This window comes from Musa acuminata, chromosome BXJ3-7 (genome assembly GCF_036884655.1).
Source record: "Musa acuminata AAA Group cultivar baxijiao chromosome BXJ3-7, Cavendish_Baxijiao_AAA, whole genome shotgun sequence".
NCBI lineage: Eukaryota > Viridiplantae > Streptophyta > Magnoliopsida > Zingiberales > Musaceae > Musa > Musa acuminata.
This window is the reverse complement of record NC_088355.1, coordinates 37,503,739-37,522,076: the sequence shown is the minus strand read 5'-3', so window position 1 is coordinate 37,522,076 and position 18,338 is coordinate 37,503,739. Positions and strand designations below refer to the sequence as shown.

Here is an 18,338-nt window from a genome sequence, read left to right as displayed (position 1 = left end):
TGACAAGCTAAGCTATCTTTATGGATTACTAGCAGAGGCCCTTAACATAATGGTCTCACAGGTACCTCAAATCTTCACCTTACGGAGTAGGGAGTAGTGAGTACATGGTATTACTTGCGTCGTAAGGAAGGTTAAAGAAGAGAAGTGACCCGACTTATTGTTTATTGAGTTCAGGGAATCATATCAGAAGACAAAGTGGACACCTTCAATTTGCCAATTTATGGAGCTTCGATGCAGGAAGTGAAGTCAGTGATAGAGGAGGAAGGTTCATTTGATGTACAGAAAGCGGAGAGCTTCGAGTCCAGTTGGGATCCGTTTGACGACTCCGACAATGTACTCAATGGGAGGAATGTGGCAAGCACTTTACAGGCAGTGATGGAGCCCTTGATTTCACATCATTTTGGGGATGCCATACCCCATGCATTATTCTCACTAGTTGCCGATAATATTACTGCAAGGCACCTCCTAAAAGACAAATGCAACTACACCGTGTTAGTCTTTACCTTGAGGAGGAAAGCTTGAAGGCCTGCATGCATTACAATGATAATTCATATGATCTAAGTTGTAGTTGCTGTCTAGATATAAGAACATGATGTTGATACTTATTTGTATGTCTCCTACTCAATCAAAAGATATCTAACTCGATTTAGATCGGTTGAATAGAAGTGAGCATTCGAATAAGTTTTACTTACTACGATTGCCGAACGAAAACAAATTGGCTTAAAGAACAGTAATAGCTTGTCGTCATGTCACCGCGGACATGACATTCGAGATTGAGCGCTCGCAGTTGGCATGATGGCTTGGCCCATCGACTTGTCCTCATCGAAACCACTGTAACTCATGAGATGGAAGGTGAGAGTATCATTCTCAAACATTTATTTAGAAAGCAGTCGAAAAAACCCTTAAGGCATCAAACCAAGTGGGAGAATTTTTTTTAATGTGAAAAATATATACATTCTGCATACTTTCTTTCAGTAAATTCTAGGGCCACCCTCCACAATAATAGTTAGCAGTCACGCTAGCGCCTACATGGATCCTCAGGACTGATATAGTGCATCATGTCAAAATGACACCTCAGACTCGAGTGAGACGGCTACTTGTCTCGTGCTGTCTGAGGCCGTACGAGGTGGGGCGCATAGCACAAAGCCATTCCAGAAAGTTTAGAATGGTGTCGCGTAGTGTGGATCTGTGGAAATTGGTTGACACTTGCATAGTAGGTATGAGCCGTCGCCCGAAGAGTCAACCGTCATTTACCGATCACATACGATCGACTCTCATTTGAATGTATAAAAGTCGACCCCTTGATCGACATCAAGGGAAGCACTTCGGACATTCGATCTCTTTATCCACATAATACTAACTTAAGCTTCGGAGGGATCGAGTTGAGAAATCCCCCTCCCAACCTCGGCCTATATGCAAGAGCCCAACGATGAAAAAGTAGGCCACTCACTACAAATGAAGATTGCATTCGGGAGACAGGTGTCAAACCAACTTGATATTCGCTTCCACCACCCGAGCATCCACGTTGTAACCTTGCGCATTCAAGATTAGACCGAGCTGTGTGCTGACACCTCGGTTACGGTGTAAGGGTTCATCAACAGATAGAATATACTTGTATCCTGTGTCTTACTTTTAGTAAAGAACCACACTAAGGGTTTAATCAATAAAACACTTTCAATGGCTAAGTTAGAAAAGTTTGTAAATCAGAGAGTATTACCCATTAGATGCTAAATTAGATGCTAAATTAAATTTTTTACTAATAAAATATTAAATACAAAACATATTCAATAAACTTAATTACAATCTCAATGGTTCATAGTATCCAAATCCATATGACAATTAACATTATTATCGAAACTAAATCCAAACCTAGGAAAATTTTAAAATACTTCAATAGTTCTTCCAAGAATATCGATATATGAGTTGCTCCTCAAATTTTGAAACCGGCATAGAGAAATTAGATTCAAAACACTATATCCTCATGACAAGATCCAAAATTATGTTTTACCCCATTATGTAGAGAAATTAGATTCTTAACATATACCATAACCATCATAAATAGACAACAAAGATGTATTTGCATTGACACTCCATAGTATAACATCTAGATCAAATGTATCTTGTCGTTTGCTGTGACACTCCATAGTATTTGCATTAGGAACGTAGATGCTACCCGCAAGTGAAATGATGACCACTAAAGGTCATTTCCCATGATAATATTGTTGTCGACAAAGTTAGGTGTTGTGTAGCCATCATAGGGCTATCACACTCGATAGTATTTGCATTGGGAACATAGCTGCCGCTCGCAAGTGAAATGATGACCACAAAAAGTCATTTTCCATAATAATATTATTATCGACAAAGTCACTGCACGAAGTGACGTTGTGTAGCCATCATAGAGCTATCACACTCCATAATATTTGCATTGGATATATACCCGTAAATAAATGATGATCAGTTCATTTTTCATAATAATATTATTATCGACAGAAAGCTATTGATGACCAAGCATAGAATCTTGCATCACTCATAAATATATGACAGAAAGCTATCGATGACCATGGAATCTCGGATCACTCGTAATATAGAAAAGTAGATCAATAATACAAACGAATTATTTATACATCGTAAATAAAAATTTAACAATATATTTTTGTGAGAGAAAAGTGCTAACAAATAGATATAAAGTATTTGATTTCATATTACTCGAATACCAATTATGAACATAAAAATCATCATTATCAAAATCAGAAATCAAATAACAATATGTACTTAACCACTATTAGTGATGAATTATCTACGTATCTATACATTGTGTCTAGTTCTTGGGAGGTCATGTCTATTTATATTATAATATATTATCTAAATGAGAATCCAATCATATATATAATATATCTTACCTAATTAGATAACATCATATAATCTAATAGTTTATACTTAATAGAGGATTTGAAATTGAATATCACGGGCTAACTAACCTATCAACTTCGTTTGATTTAAATCACTGATCAAAATATATATATTTATCATATTCGTATAAATCAATTTTAATTTTATTAATCTTGGATATAGGACTCATGCAGAGTATTACGGTAAGAGTTAGATAAGTGGATTAGAAAGTTGGAGATGAAGTATACAACTATTTAGTGTTTCACATTCTAGTCACATACTAGTGGGATTCGTACGTCGTTTGTGATGTATACATGTCCGAATACGATACGCAATAATTGAGGAATAATTAACTGTTGCACAAAAGCTTAAAGGATTACTAAACCTCAAGTTAATCCACGTGTTGGATATAAATCCTATTAGGATAAGATGTTAAATCATTATTAGTTCTATCTCCAGCGAATAGTGATCCAATTATGATAAAGATTTAATATTTTCAATTCTATCACGGATGATTTGGTGTTGACATTGGCCCACCATTTTATGCAAATGAATTTATCTATAAATGACCAAAGAATATGATGAACAGTCAACTAGACCAAAGAATCTAAGGAACAACTAACTTGCCGACGACCTACTTTTTATGTCATCACCCCAAGATCGGTCGCCATAGTTATCTGCAATGAAGATCTAGATAGGAGACTTTTAGAAGTTCTAAATATCTAGAAGGAATCTTACTTAAATTTAAATATTTTGATAGATTAATATTAGAATTTGGATTAGTGATTCAATTAAGAAATATAGTCATTATGATTTATTTTTATAAATACACTGAGTCTTACGGTTTTTGTGAGAGGTAGAGGTAAGATATTTTGAGTGTTTGTAAGAGTTTCTCTCTGGTAGATCTAAAAATGATTGTGAAAAAAGTTTTTATTTATGTGAAAGGATGTGCGAAGAGTTTTTGGCTTAGGTTTGGGTTAACTCAAACTAAAGTGATCACTTGTACTAATTTTTTTGTGAAGAATTTGATTTTTTCTAGGGAGTTGTTGAATAGTGTTGACTTTCTAGTATATATTTTTTTATTAATCTTAAGGGTTTTAATTTTTGGTTTCAAGTTTTTCTCTTTCACCTCAATAAGTGGTATTAAAGCTCAAAAAATTTAATAATCAGACATTCAATAAGTATCCAATAGTGCTTACTAATCGCTACTTTCAACTGGACAGGCAACCACCAAAGATTATCATTCTTAACAATAGTATTATCGATGGAAGGTTGTCGATGGTGGTCCATCGATCAAGCATAAGGTATCTTGCATCGCTCGCAAGCAGGAGATAAAACAAACTGGATAGAAAAGTAGATTGACAATATAGATAAATTGTTCATGCATCATAAATAAAAACTAAATAATACATTTTCATGATCGAAAGATGCTAACAAATAGATATAAAATATTTGATTTTACAAACATAGCTCTGATACCAATTGTGAGCAAAATAATATCCTTATGTTATACGAAAAAAATTAATATTAAAATATAAAATCAAATAACAATAGATCAAAGTTATGATATATACCTTTCAAAGCCATTTAAAAAACTTTTATCTGATCTACAAATGCACCATTATCGGATCCGAAAGGTATAGCAATGTCGATCTATAAGTAGAACTAGACTCGCCTTCTCCTCTCTTCCTAACTTCACAGGACCGCTATGAGTGATCGATTAAGGACAAAAGGATGATGAGAAAAGATATATAATCTTTCAATGATTGGTTCATATAACTTAGAAGAGATGAGAGAAAATCTATAACATCTCAATGACTAGTTCACATGATTAAAAGGAGATGAGAAAAGATATATATAATCTCTCAATAATATCACGTATTCACTTATCCGCATATCCACACATCATATGTCTAGTCCTCATAAGATCCTGTCTATTTATAAATAAGAGTAGAAAGAGTGTAGGATAAATAATTAGAAGAGTTTTTTCAATCAAGATCATCTCCTAAGAAATACTATTATAATTAATTTTTTTTATTGATTAATAACCATAATTAGAATCTAATCATGTTTAAAATATATTTTATTTAATTAAATATAATAATATAATCTAATAGTCTGTATTTATTAGATAAGGATATGGAAGTGAGAGAATTAGTTAAGTGGATAATCAAGTCTGTACTATAACGGAGGATTAGAAAGTGAGAGATGAGGTGTGCAACTATTTAGTATTTGACATACGATTCACGCATTCACAATAATGCAAAGTGATTCCTCGAAAAAGGAACTTAGCTTTGTGGGCGTCGGTTGTTTGTGGTGCAGACATGTCCGAATATGGAAGGCAATAATTGAAGAGCAATTTAACTATTGCACAAAAGCTTAAAGGATTAATGTCATGATGTGGAGAACTAAGAATCTAAATCCAGACATAGAGGGCAAAATTGATTAACGGCTTCATGGTCCTGTTGTAGCTACTGGTGTACTAAGGGTTTCATGGTCCTGTTGAATGAAAGATTGCATCAAGGGTTGTATCATATGGAAATAAATAGTAAAGACATCAAAGTGCTGAAAATAAGTTAGGGGATGATAAATACATATAACAATAAGTTACATTTGCAATAAATAAATGATCATATTTATGATTTTTAGGATGTAGATAATTATTAGGGAAAAAATCCAGTAATAGAAAGATAGTGAGATGAATGTCTCTTTTCTGAATCAAGTAGTATCATTGACTTTGTTGGAATTTGTTGAAATTTGGTGTTGGATCATGAACCAATTCAATTCATATATATGTGAGTAATTCTTTTAATTCAATGGTTTAGTTTTGTATATAAGGCAAAAAGTAAAAAAATACTCACCAAGGTAGGAATTATTAGGGTTGAAAGTTTTTTAGGAGTTCTAATTAGGTTTTAACTGCTTGGGAGGAGTTTTAATTAAATTCTAACTACTTGGGATGAGTTTTAATTAAATTTGAATTTTTTGATGGATGAGGGTTATAATTTAGATTAGAGACTAGGAATAATCATTAAAGAATTAAAATTTATTCCTATAAATATATATTTAATCTCAAGATTTTGATGCAAGAAAGAGAGACAAAGATACTTCCATGATTATAAGGGTTTTTCTCTAATAAATCTAGAGGATTGAAAAAAAGGTTTAATGGATTTAGGTGAGAGAGTGTGCTAAGTTATTTTAGACTTTGAGTTTGGGTTAACTGAAGAAAAAATAATTTCTTGCATTAATAGAGTTATCGAACCATAGTATTACGTTAATTTTTTATATATTTTTATTCTTATTAATCTTATCATTTTTCTTTTTGGCTAAAGTTTTCTCGACCTCCCTCGAGAAAACTGTACAGAAGGGCAATCTGTACCTTCCATCACAGGTCAAATTAAAGGGGATGCGAAGTAGTGATGAGAGCGTGTTCCCGTTTCTTTCCTAGCTATTAAGATGCCAACGAAGACTGATAACGGCGAAGCAGAGCACAGCTGAAACACGAGGAGATGATGTGTTTCTCTGAAGCTGTCTTGGTGGTACCTCCATGCATTCATTTACTATCGTCCAGCCATGCCACCATCTCCTTTAACGTAGTGCGGACAGTGACATACAAACAACCTTCTTGGTGTTATTGCTTTCTATGTATTCTCCGAAGCATGTTACAGTTTCTGCACAACCACAGTGGTCCTTCTTATAGGCTATTTATACTCATGGTGCTCGGAACTTGGTTTTCAAAGGGAGCGAGAGAGAGAGAGAGAGAGAGAGAGAGAGATGGGCAAGAGGATAGAAGGAATCCTTCACATGGTCGGAGGAGCTGGGGAAACCAGCTACGCCTCCAATTCTAAGTTTCAGGTAGTGTTGAACACCCCAACTGTTTGCATGAACTTAAACAACTTACACTTGCGTAGGCGTCAGCATATCTGATCACTGGTTTGCTAACTGCGTCCCAGGAGAAGGTACTTCACATGGCGAAGCCAATACTGGAGGAGGCAATTGGAGGGGTTTACATGTCGCTGCTCCCCGAGAGGATGGCCGTGGTCGACTTAGGTTGTTCCTCGGGCCCTAACACTTTGGAGGTGGTCTCCGAGGTGCTCGACGTGATTGGCAAGCTACGTCGGAGCCTGGGACGCCAGGAGATGCCGGAGATCCTGTTCTTCTTGAATGACCTCCCGGGGAATGACTTCAATCACGTCTTCCGGTCTCTGGGAGATTACAAGAGGAAGGTCGAGGAGGAGAAGGGGAAGCTGCTGGTGCCATACTACGTCGTGGGAGTTCCAGGTTCCTTCTACGGCAGGCTTTTCCCTAGTCAAAGTGTCCACTTCTTCAACGCTTCCAGCTGTCTCAACTGGCTCTCTCAGGTTGCCTTCCTCTTAATAATGACAATTGCTACACTATTATTATCTGAATTCAACTTTTTTTTTTTGCTTATTTTCATTCTTTACATTCTTAAAGCGGCTATGATTGCTACGGTTAATTAACTACCGATAACTAAACAAATTCTCTGAAATGCTCAGTCGGTTCATCAGCATGGTTAACCTCATAACGAAAAGGAAGACTGCTTGAAACTTCACACAAAACATATGTTACTTTTTGTTTGCTAAGGCAAACTTACTTTTAATTCTGAAAATATCAGGTTCCTGAAGGTGAACAGGGAGTTCTACTCAACAATAAGAACATCTATGTTGCAGAGACAAGCCCACTGGAAGTTGTGAAAGCATATCAAGACCAACGCCAAAGAGACTTGTCAGAGTTCCTTCGGTGCCGTCATGCAGAACTAACCTACGGAGCAAGAATGGTATTGTCAGAGTTCCTTCGGTGCCGTCATGCAGAACTAACCTACATGCAGCGGTGCAACCATTGATTTCGGAGCAATTCGGCGACGCCATTCTCGATGAGCTGTTCTCTAGATATGCAGCAAATGTTTCGAGGCACCTCCTTCAGCAGAAAACTAAGCATAGCGTGTTTGTCATTTCCTTGAAGAAAAAGAATGAAAGCCATCTCGCTGCTGGTTGATGGACGGACTTGCAATGTGCATTCGACTCCATACTATTATGTTGCACTGTATACTTCTTTTTTAACAAGGTTATTAAGCCATCAACCCTTATACTTCTATTACACAACTAGGAAAGTGAAAACTGAGGGAGTAATCAATTATGGTTCGGGATGGATATTATATTGAAAATTTTGTTTAATATCTGATATCACATTGTATCTATCCATCGATCCATTCTCGCTCTAGTGATCCCAAAATGTCAGGTTCCTCAAGGACTTGACACTGAACAGGGAGTCTCACTCAACAAAAAGAAGGTCTACATTGCAGAAACAAGCCCACCGGAGTGTCATAAAAGCATATATCAAGATCAATTCCAAAGAGATCAACTCGAGATTTGCATCTAATGTTTCGAGGCATCTCCTCAAAGAGAAAACTAAGCAGAACGTATTTGCCATTTCTTGAAGAAAAAGGATGACAGCCATTTTGCTGCTGCTTGATGTTCGACTCCGTCCTTTGCGTCGCAATAGGAACACTAGACATTTCGTCGAACACCCTTTTGAGTGTCGTTGCGAGTTGCACCAAAGAGCGCTGTCCTCCTTGGGCAGTAAACCACCATCTTGTAGACTATATACAGAGTCCGGGGGCTCAAAACTTAGCATTCCAAGCACCACAAGCACTTAGAAGAAGAGAGAGACATCGACTTGATTGCATTCAAGTAGACTAAGATATGTGCCTGCCAGATGACAAGCTTTTGGAAGAGAGAGGCATCCTCACGAGTTCATCTTCATGGATACAGGGACATTTGATGTCCAATAGAGAATGATACCAAGTGTACACAAAATTGGAGTAACTTCAAAAACATAAAAGAATTCCATCGGTGTAGAGCGAATTCTGTACCAGTGGAGGACTGGAGAGAAACTCCCCAATATTTCTGCATGCATCTTGTAGATGCAGCCTTGTCAATATAAATTCTGGAAAAAGAAACCAGGATTTAGCACCAGAAAAATAAAAACATAGCACGGATGACTAGCAATGTTAGTGCTCCCACATGATCATGCATTGACAAAGACTCAAGTTAAAAACACTCATACAGGAAAGAACAAAAAACCCAGAACATGGTCATAGAAAGTACATCCAAATATGCATACCTTTCTATTGATAAAAGTGAACTGGGATGAACAACCCTGACAGTGAGATCCATCTACCACCCAATTTCCTCCTCGCATTGAAGGCTTTGTGGGCGTCGGTTGTTTGTGGTGCAGACATGTCCGAATATGGAAGGCAATAATTGAAGAGCAATTTAACTATTGCACAAAAGCTTAAAGGATTAATGTCATGATGTGGAGAACTAAGAATCTAAATCCAGACATAGAGGGCAAAATTGATTAACGGCTTCATGGTCCTGTTGTAGCTACTGGTGTACTAAGGGTTTCATGGTCCTGTTGAATGAAAGATTGCATCAAGGGTTGTATCATATGGAAATAAATAGTAAAGACATCAAAGTGCTGAAAATAAGTTAGGGGATGATAAATACATATAACAATAAGTTTCATTTGCAATAAATAAATGATCATATTTATGATTTTTAGGATGTAGAGAATTATTAGGGAAAAAAATCTAGTAATGGTAAGATAGTGAGATGAATGTCTCTTTTCGGAATCAAGTAGTATCATTGACTTGATGCAGCTATATAAGATTCATTAGCAGGTTTGTTGGAATTTGGTGTTGGATCATGAACCAATTCAATTCATATAGATGTGAGTAATTCTTTAAGTCAATGGTTTAGTTTTGTATATAAGGCAAAAAGTGAAAAAATACTCACCAAGGTAGGAATTATTAGGGTTGAAAGTATTTTAGGAGTTCTAATTAGGTTTTAACTGCTTGGGAGGAGTTTTAATTAAATTATAACTACTTGAGATGAGTTTTAATTAAATTTAATTTTTTTGATGGATGAGGATTATAATTTAAATTAGAGACTATGAATAATCATTAGAGAATTAGAATTTATTCCTATAAATATATACATATTTAATCTCAAGATTTTGATGTAAGAAAGAGAGACGATGCTTATAAGGGTTTTTCACTAATAAATCTAGAGGGTTGACAAAAATGTTTAATGGATTTAGGTGAGAGAGTGTGCTAAGTGATTTTAGACTTAAGTTTGGGTTAAATCAAGAGAAAATAATTTCTTGCATTAATAGAGTTATCGAACCATAATATTACGTTAATTTTTTTATATATTTTTTTTAATTATTAAAATTATCATTTTCTTTTTGCTTAAAGTTTATTCTACATCCCGGCGACACTTTCAGAAGGACAATCTGTCCCTTCCATCACAGATCAAATTAAAGGGGATCGAAGGAGTGATGAGAGCGTGTTCCTGTTTCTTTCCTAGCTATTAAGATGCCAACGAAGACTGATAACGACGAAGCAGGAGCACAGCTGAAACAAGAGGAGATGATGTGTTTCTCTGAAGCTGTCTTGGTGGTACCTCCATGCATTCATTTACTATCGTCCAACCATGCCACCATCTCCTTTAACCTAGTACGGACAGTGACATACAAACAACCAACTTGGTGGTACCTTCGTTCATTCATTTACTATTTTCCATCTCCTTTGACTTTGTTAATGTTGTCAGAGAAAATGGTGTTATTGCTTTCTATGTATTCTCCGAAGCATGTTACAGCTTCTGCACAACCACAGTGGTCCTTATAGGCTATTTATAATCATGGTGCTCGGAACTTGGTTTTCAAAAAGAGAGAGAGAGAGAGAGAGAGAGAGAGAGAGATGGGCAAGAGGATAGAAGGAATCCTTCACATGGTCGGAGGAGCTGGGGAAACCAGCTACGCCTCCAATTCTAAGTTTCAGGTAGTGTTGAACACCCCAACTGTTTGCATGAACTTAAACAACTTACACTTGCGTAGGCGTCAGCATATCTTTTCACTGGTTTGCTAACTGCGTCCCAGGAGAAGGTACTTCACATGGCGAAGCCAATACTGGAGGAGGCAATAGGAGGGGTTTACATGTCGCTGCTCCCCGAGAGGATGGCGGTGGTCGACTTAGGTTGTTCCTCGGGCCCTAACACTTTGGAGGTGGTCTCCGAGGTGCTCGACGTGATTGGCAAGCTACGGCGGAGCCTGGGACGCCAGGAGATGCCGGAGATCCTGTTCTTCTTGAATGACCTCCCGGGGAATGACTTCAATCACGTCTTCCGGTCTCTGGGAGATTACAAGAGGAAGGTCGAGGAGGAGAAGGGGAAGCTGCTGGTGCCATACTACGTCGTGGGAGTTCCAGGCTCCTTCTACGGCAGGCTTTTCCCTTGTCAAAGTGTCCACTTCTTCAACGCTTCCTGTTGTCTCAACTGGCTCTCTCAGGTTGCCTTCCTCTTAATAAATGACAATTGCTACACTATTATTATCTGAATTCTACTTGTTTTCTTTGTTTTTTTTCATTATTTACTTTCTTAAAGCGGCTATGATTGGTACGGTTAATTAACTACCAATAACTAAACAAATTCTCTGAAATGCTCGCTCACTTCATCAGCATGGTTAACCTCGTAAAGAAAAGGAAGACTGCTTGAAACTGATAGAAGATAAGATTTTCCTAACTATATTGAGGAAATTTCTCTATTCTGTTGAGGAAAATCCTCTATTTTGTTAGGGAAATCCTTCCTCCTAATTTGTATAAATAAGAGAGGGAACATGTTAATAGATTCAAGTTAAAGCTATTTCATTTCTACAATAAAACTTCTTCAATTATTGTTCTTATCTTCTATTATTTCTATCATGGTATCAGAGCCGCTTGCCTAGAGCAAGCTCTCTTCTCGCTGCCAATTCATCATTGGTGTTGCCACTCTGCGCCAACGTCCGTTCCCTTCCGCTACGGCATCTCTAGTGCTGCTCATCAGCACTGCCCCACCTTTCTTCCTCGTTGTAGCTATTTTCCTTCCTCTTTTGCTACAACTTCCTCTTCTACTACAGCTTCCTCCTTTGTTGCAGTTTCCTCCTTTGCTGTAGTAGCATCACTGCAACATTGCTGTAGATTTCTTCTCTACCGTCGCAGCCGTCGTAATCGCAACCACGACCAACGTCGTTGAGAAAAGCGAAGCTTCGCTCTTGCTTTCGGCCAGCGACCAACGTCACTGAGAAAAGTGAAGCTTCACCCTTCGGCTAGCGACCAACGCCGTTGCATTCCTAAGAGGCTCCGTGGTCAATCCTCATCTTCCTCACCGCGGTAGTCTTCGTTGATCTGTCAACATTCGGCAGACTTAAGGAGAATGAAGGGAACGCCTGTGCCATCACAGCAACAGCAATCGCAGCAGCAGCAGCAGCGATTTACACTTATCTTACTCATGAAGCCTCTCGCTTGTAAATAATTCTTTGCATCGATCCAAGATTGGTATCCTTGTCAGGAGCACCATCTTGCGGGGGCATGATAGAAGATAAGATTTTCCTAACTATATGAGGAAATTTCTCTATTCTGTTGAGGAAAATCCTCTATTTTGTTAGGGAAATCCTTCCTCCTAATTTGTATAAATAGGAGAGGGAACATGTTAATAGATTCAAGCTAAAGCTATTTCATTTCTACAATAAAGCTTCTTCAATTATTGTTCTTATCTTCTATTATTTCTATCAGAAACATCACACAAAACCTATGTTACTTTTGTTTGCTAAGGCAAACTTACTTTTAATTCTGAAAATATCAGGTTCCTGAAGGTGAACAGGGAGTTCCACTCAACAATAAGAACATCTATGTTGCAGAGACAAGCCCACTGGAAGTTGTTAAAGCATATCAAGACCAACACCAAAGAGACTTGTCAGGGTTCCTTAGGTGCCGTCATGCAGAACTAAGCTACGGAGCAAGAATGGTATTGTCATTTCTAGGAAGGAAAGGGAGTTATCCACCCTCGGGAGATGTGGGATACTTTTACGGCCTGTTAGCCGAAGCCCTGAGTGCTTTGGTATCACAGGTACCTTTCTCTTCTTCGTCTTCTTCTTCACGTACCAGTTCATATCCTTCCTAGTTCATGTTTATTGCATGGTTGGCCTTTATCTTACCGCAAAGTTGAATATGGTAAAACACAAAAAAGAAAATAAAAGAATTAAAAAGATCAAACCAAATGGTTTCATTTCAGGAGAGCTGTTTATGTTGGCCTTTTTACAAAAAAATTAGAAAGAAAAGAAAATAGTACAAGAAGCTAGAAGTACTTTTAATCTGTAGTATTTTCGATTGATCATAAAGTACCTAATTATATTGATTAAAATATATAGTATAAGTTTTTTAAAATAATAATAAAAAACATCAATGAGTTTCTTTGTTACCATTGTTTGAGTTCCTTTGACCCTCATTTAATTGATCATGACCTCAGCTATTTTGATCTCTCCCTTGAGATATGACTTATGAATTTTTTTTTTCTGTCGTTCTTCTAATCTATCTTCATTTCAAGAGCATGTTCTAAAGTTTCATCTGAAGATCTATTCACTTTTTGTTCATGAATTAAAAGAGAACCCACTAATTCATCAATAGATAATGTACTTTTATCCTTATCTTCTTCTATATCAGTAGAAATCATATCAAATTTTGAGATAAACTTCATATAACCTTTTCTACTACATATTGATCTTTTAGATTTTCACCATAATATCTCATTTGATTTAGATATTTTTTAGAAGAAATTAACAATAGATTTAGAATCTTTCATCATAAGAGTTTTGAATTTATGTCAAAGAATTTGAAACTTTAAAATTTTTACCTTGTTTGTGCCTCCAAATACACTTTTTAATATTTTTCAGGCTTCTAATGATGTTGATGTCATCATAATTCAGGAAAATAAGGAATTATCTATTATTTATTATAGCATGTAGAGGGCTTTTGCATCTTTCTATGTATTCTCATTCATATGATATTTTTGATTTTTAATAATATTAGAATCCTATATATCATACTTAACAAAATCATATTCTACCAAATTTCATAATCCTTATGAGATAAATAAAATTTTCATTTTAACAACCTAAAATTGATAATTATCATATTTGAAGATAGAGAGAAGTTGATTAGGAGCACCTACTCCTGTCATCTTTTTTTTTTTGATATACCAACTTTCTCTTCTTTTTTAATCGATATATTTCTATTGATATTCTTTGAATCAGGCTATGATATCATATTGTTGACTTTCCTATAGAACTTCAGAAAAAGAATAGTAGAAGGAACTATAAGTAATTTCAATCTACGATATTTTGGATTGATCCAAGAGCACATATTTATATTGACTAAAAGATAAAATATAAATTTTTTAAAATAATAAAAAAATCTATCATACCTCAATAAATATTTTTATCCTAATCTATATATTTAAATCTAATTTTTTCTTTTATTTTATCTAATTCTAACTATTTAAATTAATCTTAACAGTTTAAATCCATCATCCTCCAATTAATTACAGATGATAGGATGTGAGGGAGGTGGAGAATCAAATATTTACATCATCACAAGTAGTAGTAGAACGGGGAAGAAAGAGGAAAATAAACAGCATTGCACCCTTCTTGCTCATAAAAATTTAGTGGACTTGGATCGATCTGGTCAGAAGCATGGCCATGTCATGCTCCAACAGAAACAAGAAAGAGAACATAGTTCAAGTGTAAAGAAATAAATAGTGAGCAAACACAATCCCAAAGAAATAAATTGGAGAGAATGCACTTTAACCTTTCATACCCTCTTGATGGTTTGGCGACATTATTGTCCAGGGAATCATAGAGGAGGACAAACTGGTGACCTTCAATTTGCCGTATTATGCACCTTCCATGGAAGAAGTAAAGGCAGTGATCCATAGGGAAGACCTGTTTGATTTAGAACAAGCACAGATCTTTGAGGCTAATTGGGACCCGTTTGATGACTCGGATGATGATTCCGCTGCATTCGACAGTATAGCAAGCGGAAAGAACGTCGCAGGATATGTGAGAGCAGCGTTTCAACCCTTGATTGAAGAGCATTTCGGGGATGCCATACTGGATGAATTATTCTCTATATATGCAGCCAATGTCTCCAGGCATCTCCTTCAACAGAAAAGTAAGCACTACCTATTTGTCATTTCCTTGAAGAAGAAGAAGAAGAAGGAGGAGGAGGAGGCTGACGGCGATGGTGCTGCGGCTTGGTGAACCTGCAATGCCATGGGAGCAACATTTGTCATTTAATTACTCTTTATCAGCATGTGTTCAACTCTTTCCAATAGACGTTATAATTGAACTCATGTAAATCCATAATATTCTTCGTGAGATAGACTGCATTATTATTATCTGAAAATAAAATAAAATCGTGTGACTATCTTTAAACGTTCATTGGGTACTGATATTTCAGTTATTAAGAAACACATTTTTTTTCTTTCTTTTTCTATCACAAAAATTAGTTTCTTATATCCTCATATGTATATTCGTGTGTATATGATCACATTAAATGATATACAAATATGATCTAAACTTTAATTGGATATAAGGAGAAATAAACTTTATATAGGAATAAATACTAACAGGCCGTAACACGCAACAGAATTAAATGAAAATCATAATAAAATATGACACCAAGATTTACATGGAAAACCCCTCCAAAGTGAAGGGTAAGAACCACGAGACAAACTAGAGATATCCACTATAAGAATAATAAATATACAAATCTCAATCTCTTGTCCAAAACCCTAGTAACAATCACAAGAGAATAACTGGGATAAATGATCACGTCACTGTGCATAATATTTAAATTCTCCCTAAGTAATCACAGCAAGAATATACTGTAGATCTAATCTAACATGAGATGATAACACTACTAGATGATTGATAACACTATTATAGATCTAACATCTATATGCTTCGACTTAGAATGAAAAGTTGTGTTCTTACACAAATGGATGACACTCTGGCTATCATAATGCACCGCATAGTTTTTCTGTTTTAGCCCCAATTCTTATAAGAATTCTTTCATCCATAACATTTCTTTGCATATCTCTATAGCAGCAATATATTTTGTCTCTATGGTAGAGAGAGCAATACACCTTTGCAACTTGGATTGTCATGACACCGCCCCCCTGCAAAAGTAAGTACATAACATGAAGTGGACTTCCTCGTATCAATATCTCTTATTATATTTGCATATGTGTAACCTGTCAACACAAGTGATCCACCTCCAAAGCTTAAACAAACCTTAGAGCTCCCTCCGAGGTATCTAAAAATCTACTTGTCTAGTGCTCTTTGTTTGGATTTGCAAGAAATCTACTAGTAACACCCACTGCATATGCGATGTCCGACCTCGTACATACCATTACATACATTAAACTTCTAACTATTGAAGCATAAGGAACTTTTTATATTTTCTCCTTCTCTTCATCACTTGATGGACTCTGTTCTGAACACAATTTGAAGTGACCTACAAGAGGAGAAACAACTAATTTTGTATCTCTCCAATATCTTCTCGATGTATTTTTTTTGTGACAACCAAATTTTCTTATTTTTACTGTCACGAGAAGTCTGTATACCTAGTATTTGCTTTGTTGGCCCCATGTCCTTCATTGCAAAAGACTCACTCAGTTTCTTCTTCAACCTATCAATTGTAAATATATCTTTCCTAAGAATAAGCATGTCATCAACATATAGTAAGAAAATAATAAAATTCTCACCAAATGTACACACAATGATCTGAAGTCATTCTTTTGTATCTATTTTTTGTCATAAATGAATCAAACTTTCTATACCATTGTCTTGAAACTTACTTCAGCCCATTCAAGCTCTTCCTCAACTTGCAGACAAAGTTCTCTTTACCTTTGACTTTGAAACCTTCTGGTTGCTTCATATAAATTTCCTCCTCCAAATCACCATGAAAGAAAGCTATCTTCACATCTAACAACTCAACCTCCAAGTCCTGGCTAGCAGTAATACCAAGAGCAACACGAATAGAAGATATTTTAATAACAGGAGAAAAAATCTCTTCAAAATCGATACCTTTCTTTTGACCAAGGCCTTTCACAACCAATCTAGCTTTGTACATTAGTTGAGAATAATATTCTTAAGTCTTTAACCTAAAAACCTACTTGTTCTTCAAGGCCTTCTCCATTTGGTAGTTGCACCAAATCATATGTATGGTTCTTCTGAAGAGCATCCATCTCTTTCTGCATAACAACTAACTACTTCTTTTTCTGCTCACTTTCAACTATTTCTTAGTAACTCTCTGGTTCACCTGCATTAGTAAGCATCACATACTCCTTTGTAGAGTATCTTCTTGAAGGTTGACGTTGTCTAGAGGATCTTCTCAACTGAGGCTATGTAGGAAGTTCCTCTCTAACTTCTTCTTGCTTAACATATCCTATAGGTAGATCAACATCAGGCTCTATACCATCTTTCTACACATCTCCCCATCACCCTGATATACTGGAGGTGTAACTGGGTCACAATATGCTAATCCTTCTGCAGAAGTCTTGGTTGGTGCCTTCTTCTTCAAATCCTCAAAGGTTTGATTCTCTAAGAAGACTACATCTCTACGTCTAAATACCTTTTGCTTTTCTGGATCTTAAAACTTGTAACCAAACTGATCATGTGAGTAGCCAAGAAAAATACATTATTTAGTCTTACCATCTAACTTGGACCTCTTATTGAGAACATGTGCAAATACACAACAACCAAACACTCTCAAATACCTATAGGAAACATATTTCCCTAATCATACATGCTCTACAACATCACCATCTAGGGTTGTACATGGTGATAAGTTGATCACATCAACTACAGTCCTCAAAGCCTCATCCTAAAACTTTTTGAATAGCTTGGCCTATGAAAGCATACATCTGATTTTTTCCATGATGATGCAGTTCATCCTCTCTGTAATTGCATTATACTGAGGTGTACCAAGAACTGTCATCTCTTGTTGGATCTCATGTGATATACAATAATCATTAAATAATCCTGTATACTCACCATCATTATCTGATCTTATTCATTTCAATTGCCTTTCTGTCTCCCTTTCAACTCTAGTATGAAATTTTTTTAAGACATTAATAACTTGATCTTTGGTCTTCATAGCATAGGCCCAAACTTTCCTGGAAAAATTATTTATAAAGTGACAAAATAAAGTGCATCACTGATGTTATGAACATTAACAGATCCACCAGGAGTTTTTGTTCTCAAATGACCACATCCATATGTATAAACACGGTCTAAGACATACATTTTTCTAGACAAAGTAGGACTAATAAATGAAACTCTATGTTGTTTACTAGCCAAACAATTAATACAAGGGTTCAAATATGCACTTCTGAGGTCTGACAATACCTCTCTCTTTGAAAGAGCTTGCAGCCCCTTCTCGCTCATGTGTCCTAGTCACCTATGTCATAACTCTATACTGAAGTCTTTCTCTATAACATTCAGTTGCTTATCATAAGCTTTGCCCTATAAACTGTATAAGGTGTGACATTTCT

General features: G+C 36.1%; 2 protein-coding genes across 2 annotated transcripts; both read left to right on the top strand.

Annotated features, from left to right (window-relative positions):
- Positions 1-6,628: 6,628 nt before the first annotated feature.
- Positions 6,629-7,955, top strand: LOC135642625 (probable jasmonic acid carboxyl methyltransferase 2). The gene is made up of 2 exons (XM_065158919.1): positions 6,629-7,247; positions 7,523-7,955. Exons 1-2 carry the CDS (start codon positions 6,855-6,857, stop codon positions 7,748-7,750), a joined length of 621 nt encoding a protein of 206 aa, XP_065014991.1. The 5' UTR covers positions 6,629-6,854; the 3' UTR covers positions 7,751-7,955.
- Positions 7,956-10,654: 2,699 nt separating this feature from the next.
- LOC135642626 (anthranilate O-methyltransferase 2-like) lies at positions 10,655-15,219 on the top strand. The gene is made up of 4 exons (XM_065158920.1): positions 10,655-10,750; positions 10,849-11,256; positions 12,588-12,851; positions 14,629-15,219. The coding sequence occupies exons 1-4, from the start codon at positions 10,670-10,672 to the stop codon at positions 15,037-15,039; spliced, it is 1,164 nt and encodes a 387-aa protein (XP_065014992.1). The 5' UTR covers positions 10,655-10,669; the 3' UTR covers positions 15,040-15,219.
- The last annotated feature ends 3,119 nt before the right edge of the window (positions 15,220-18,338 follow it).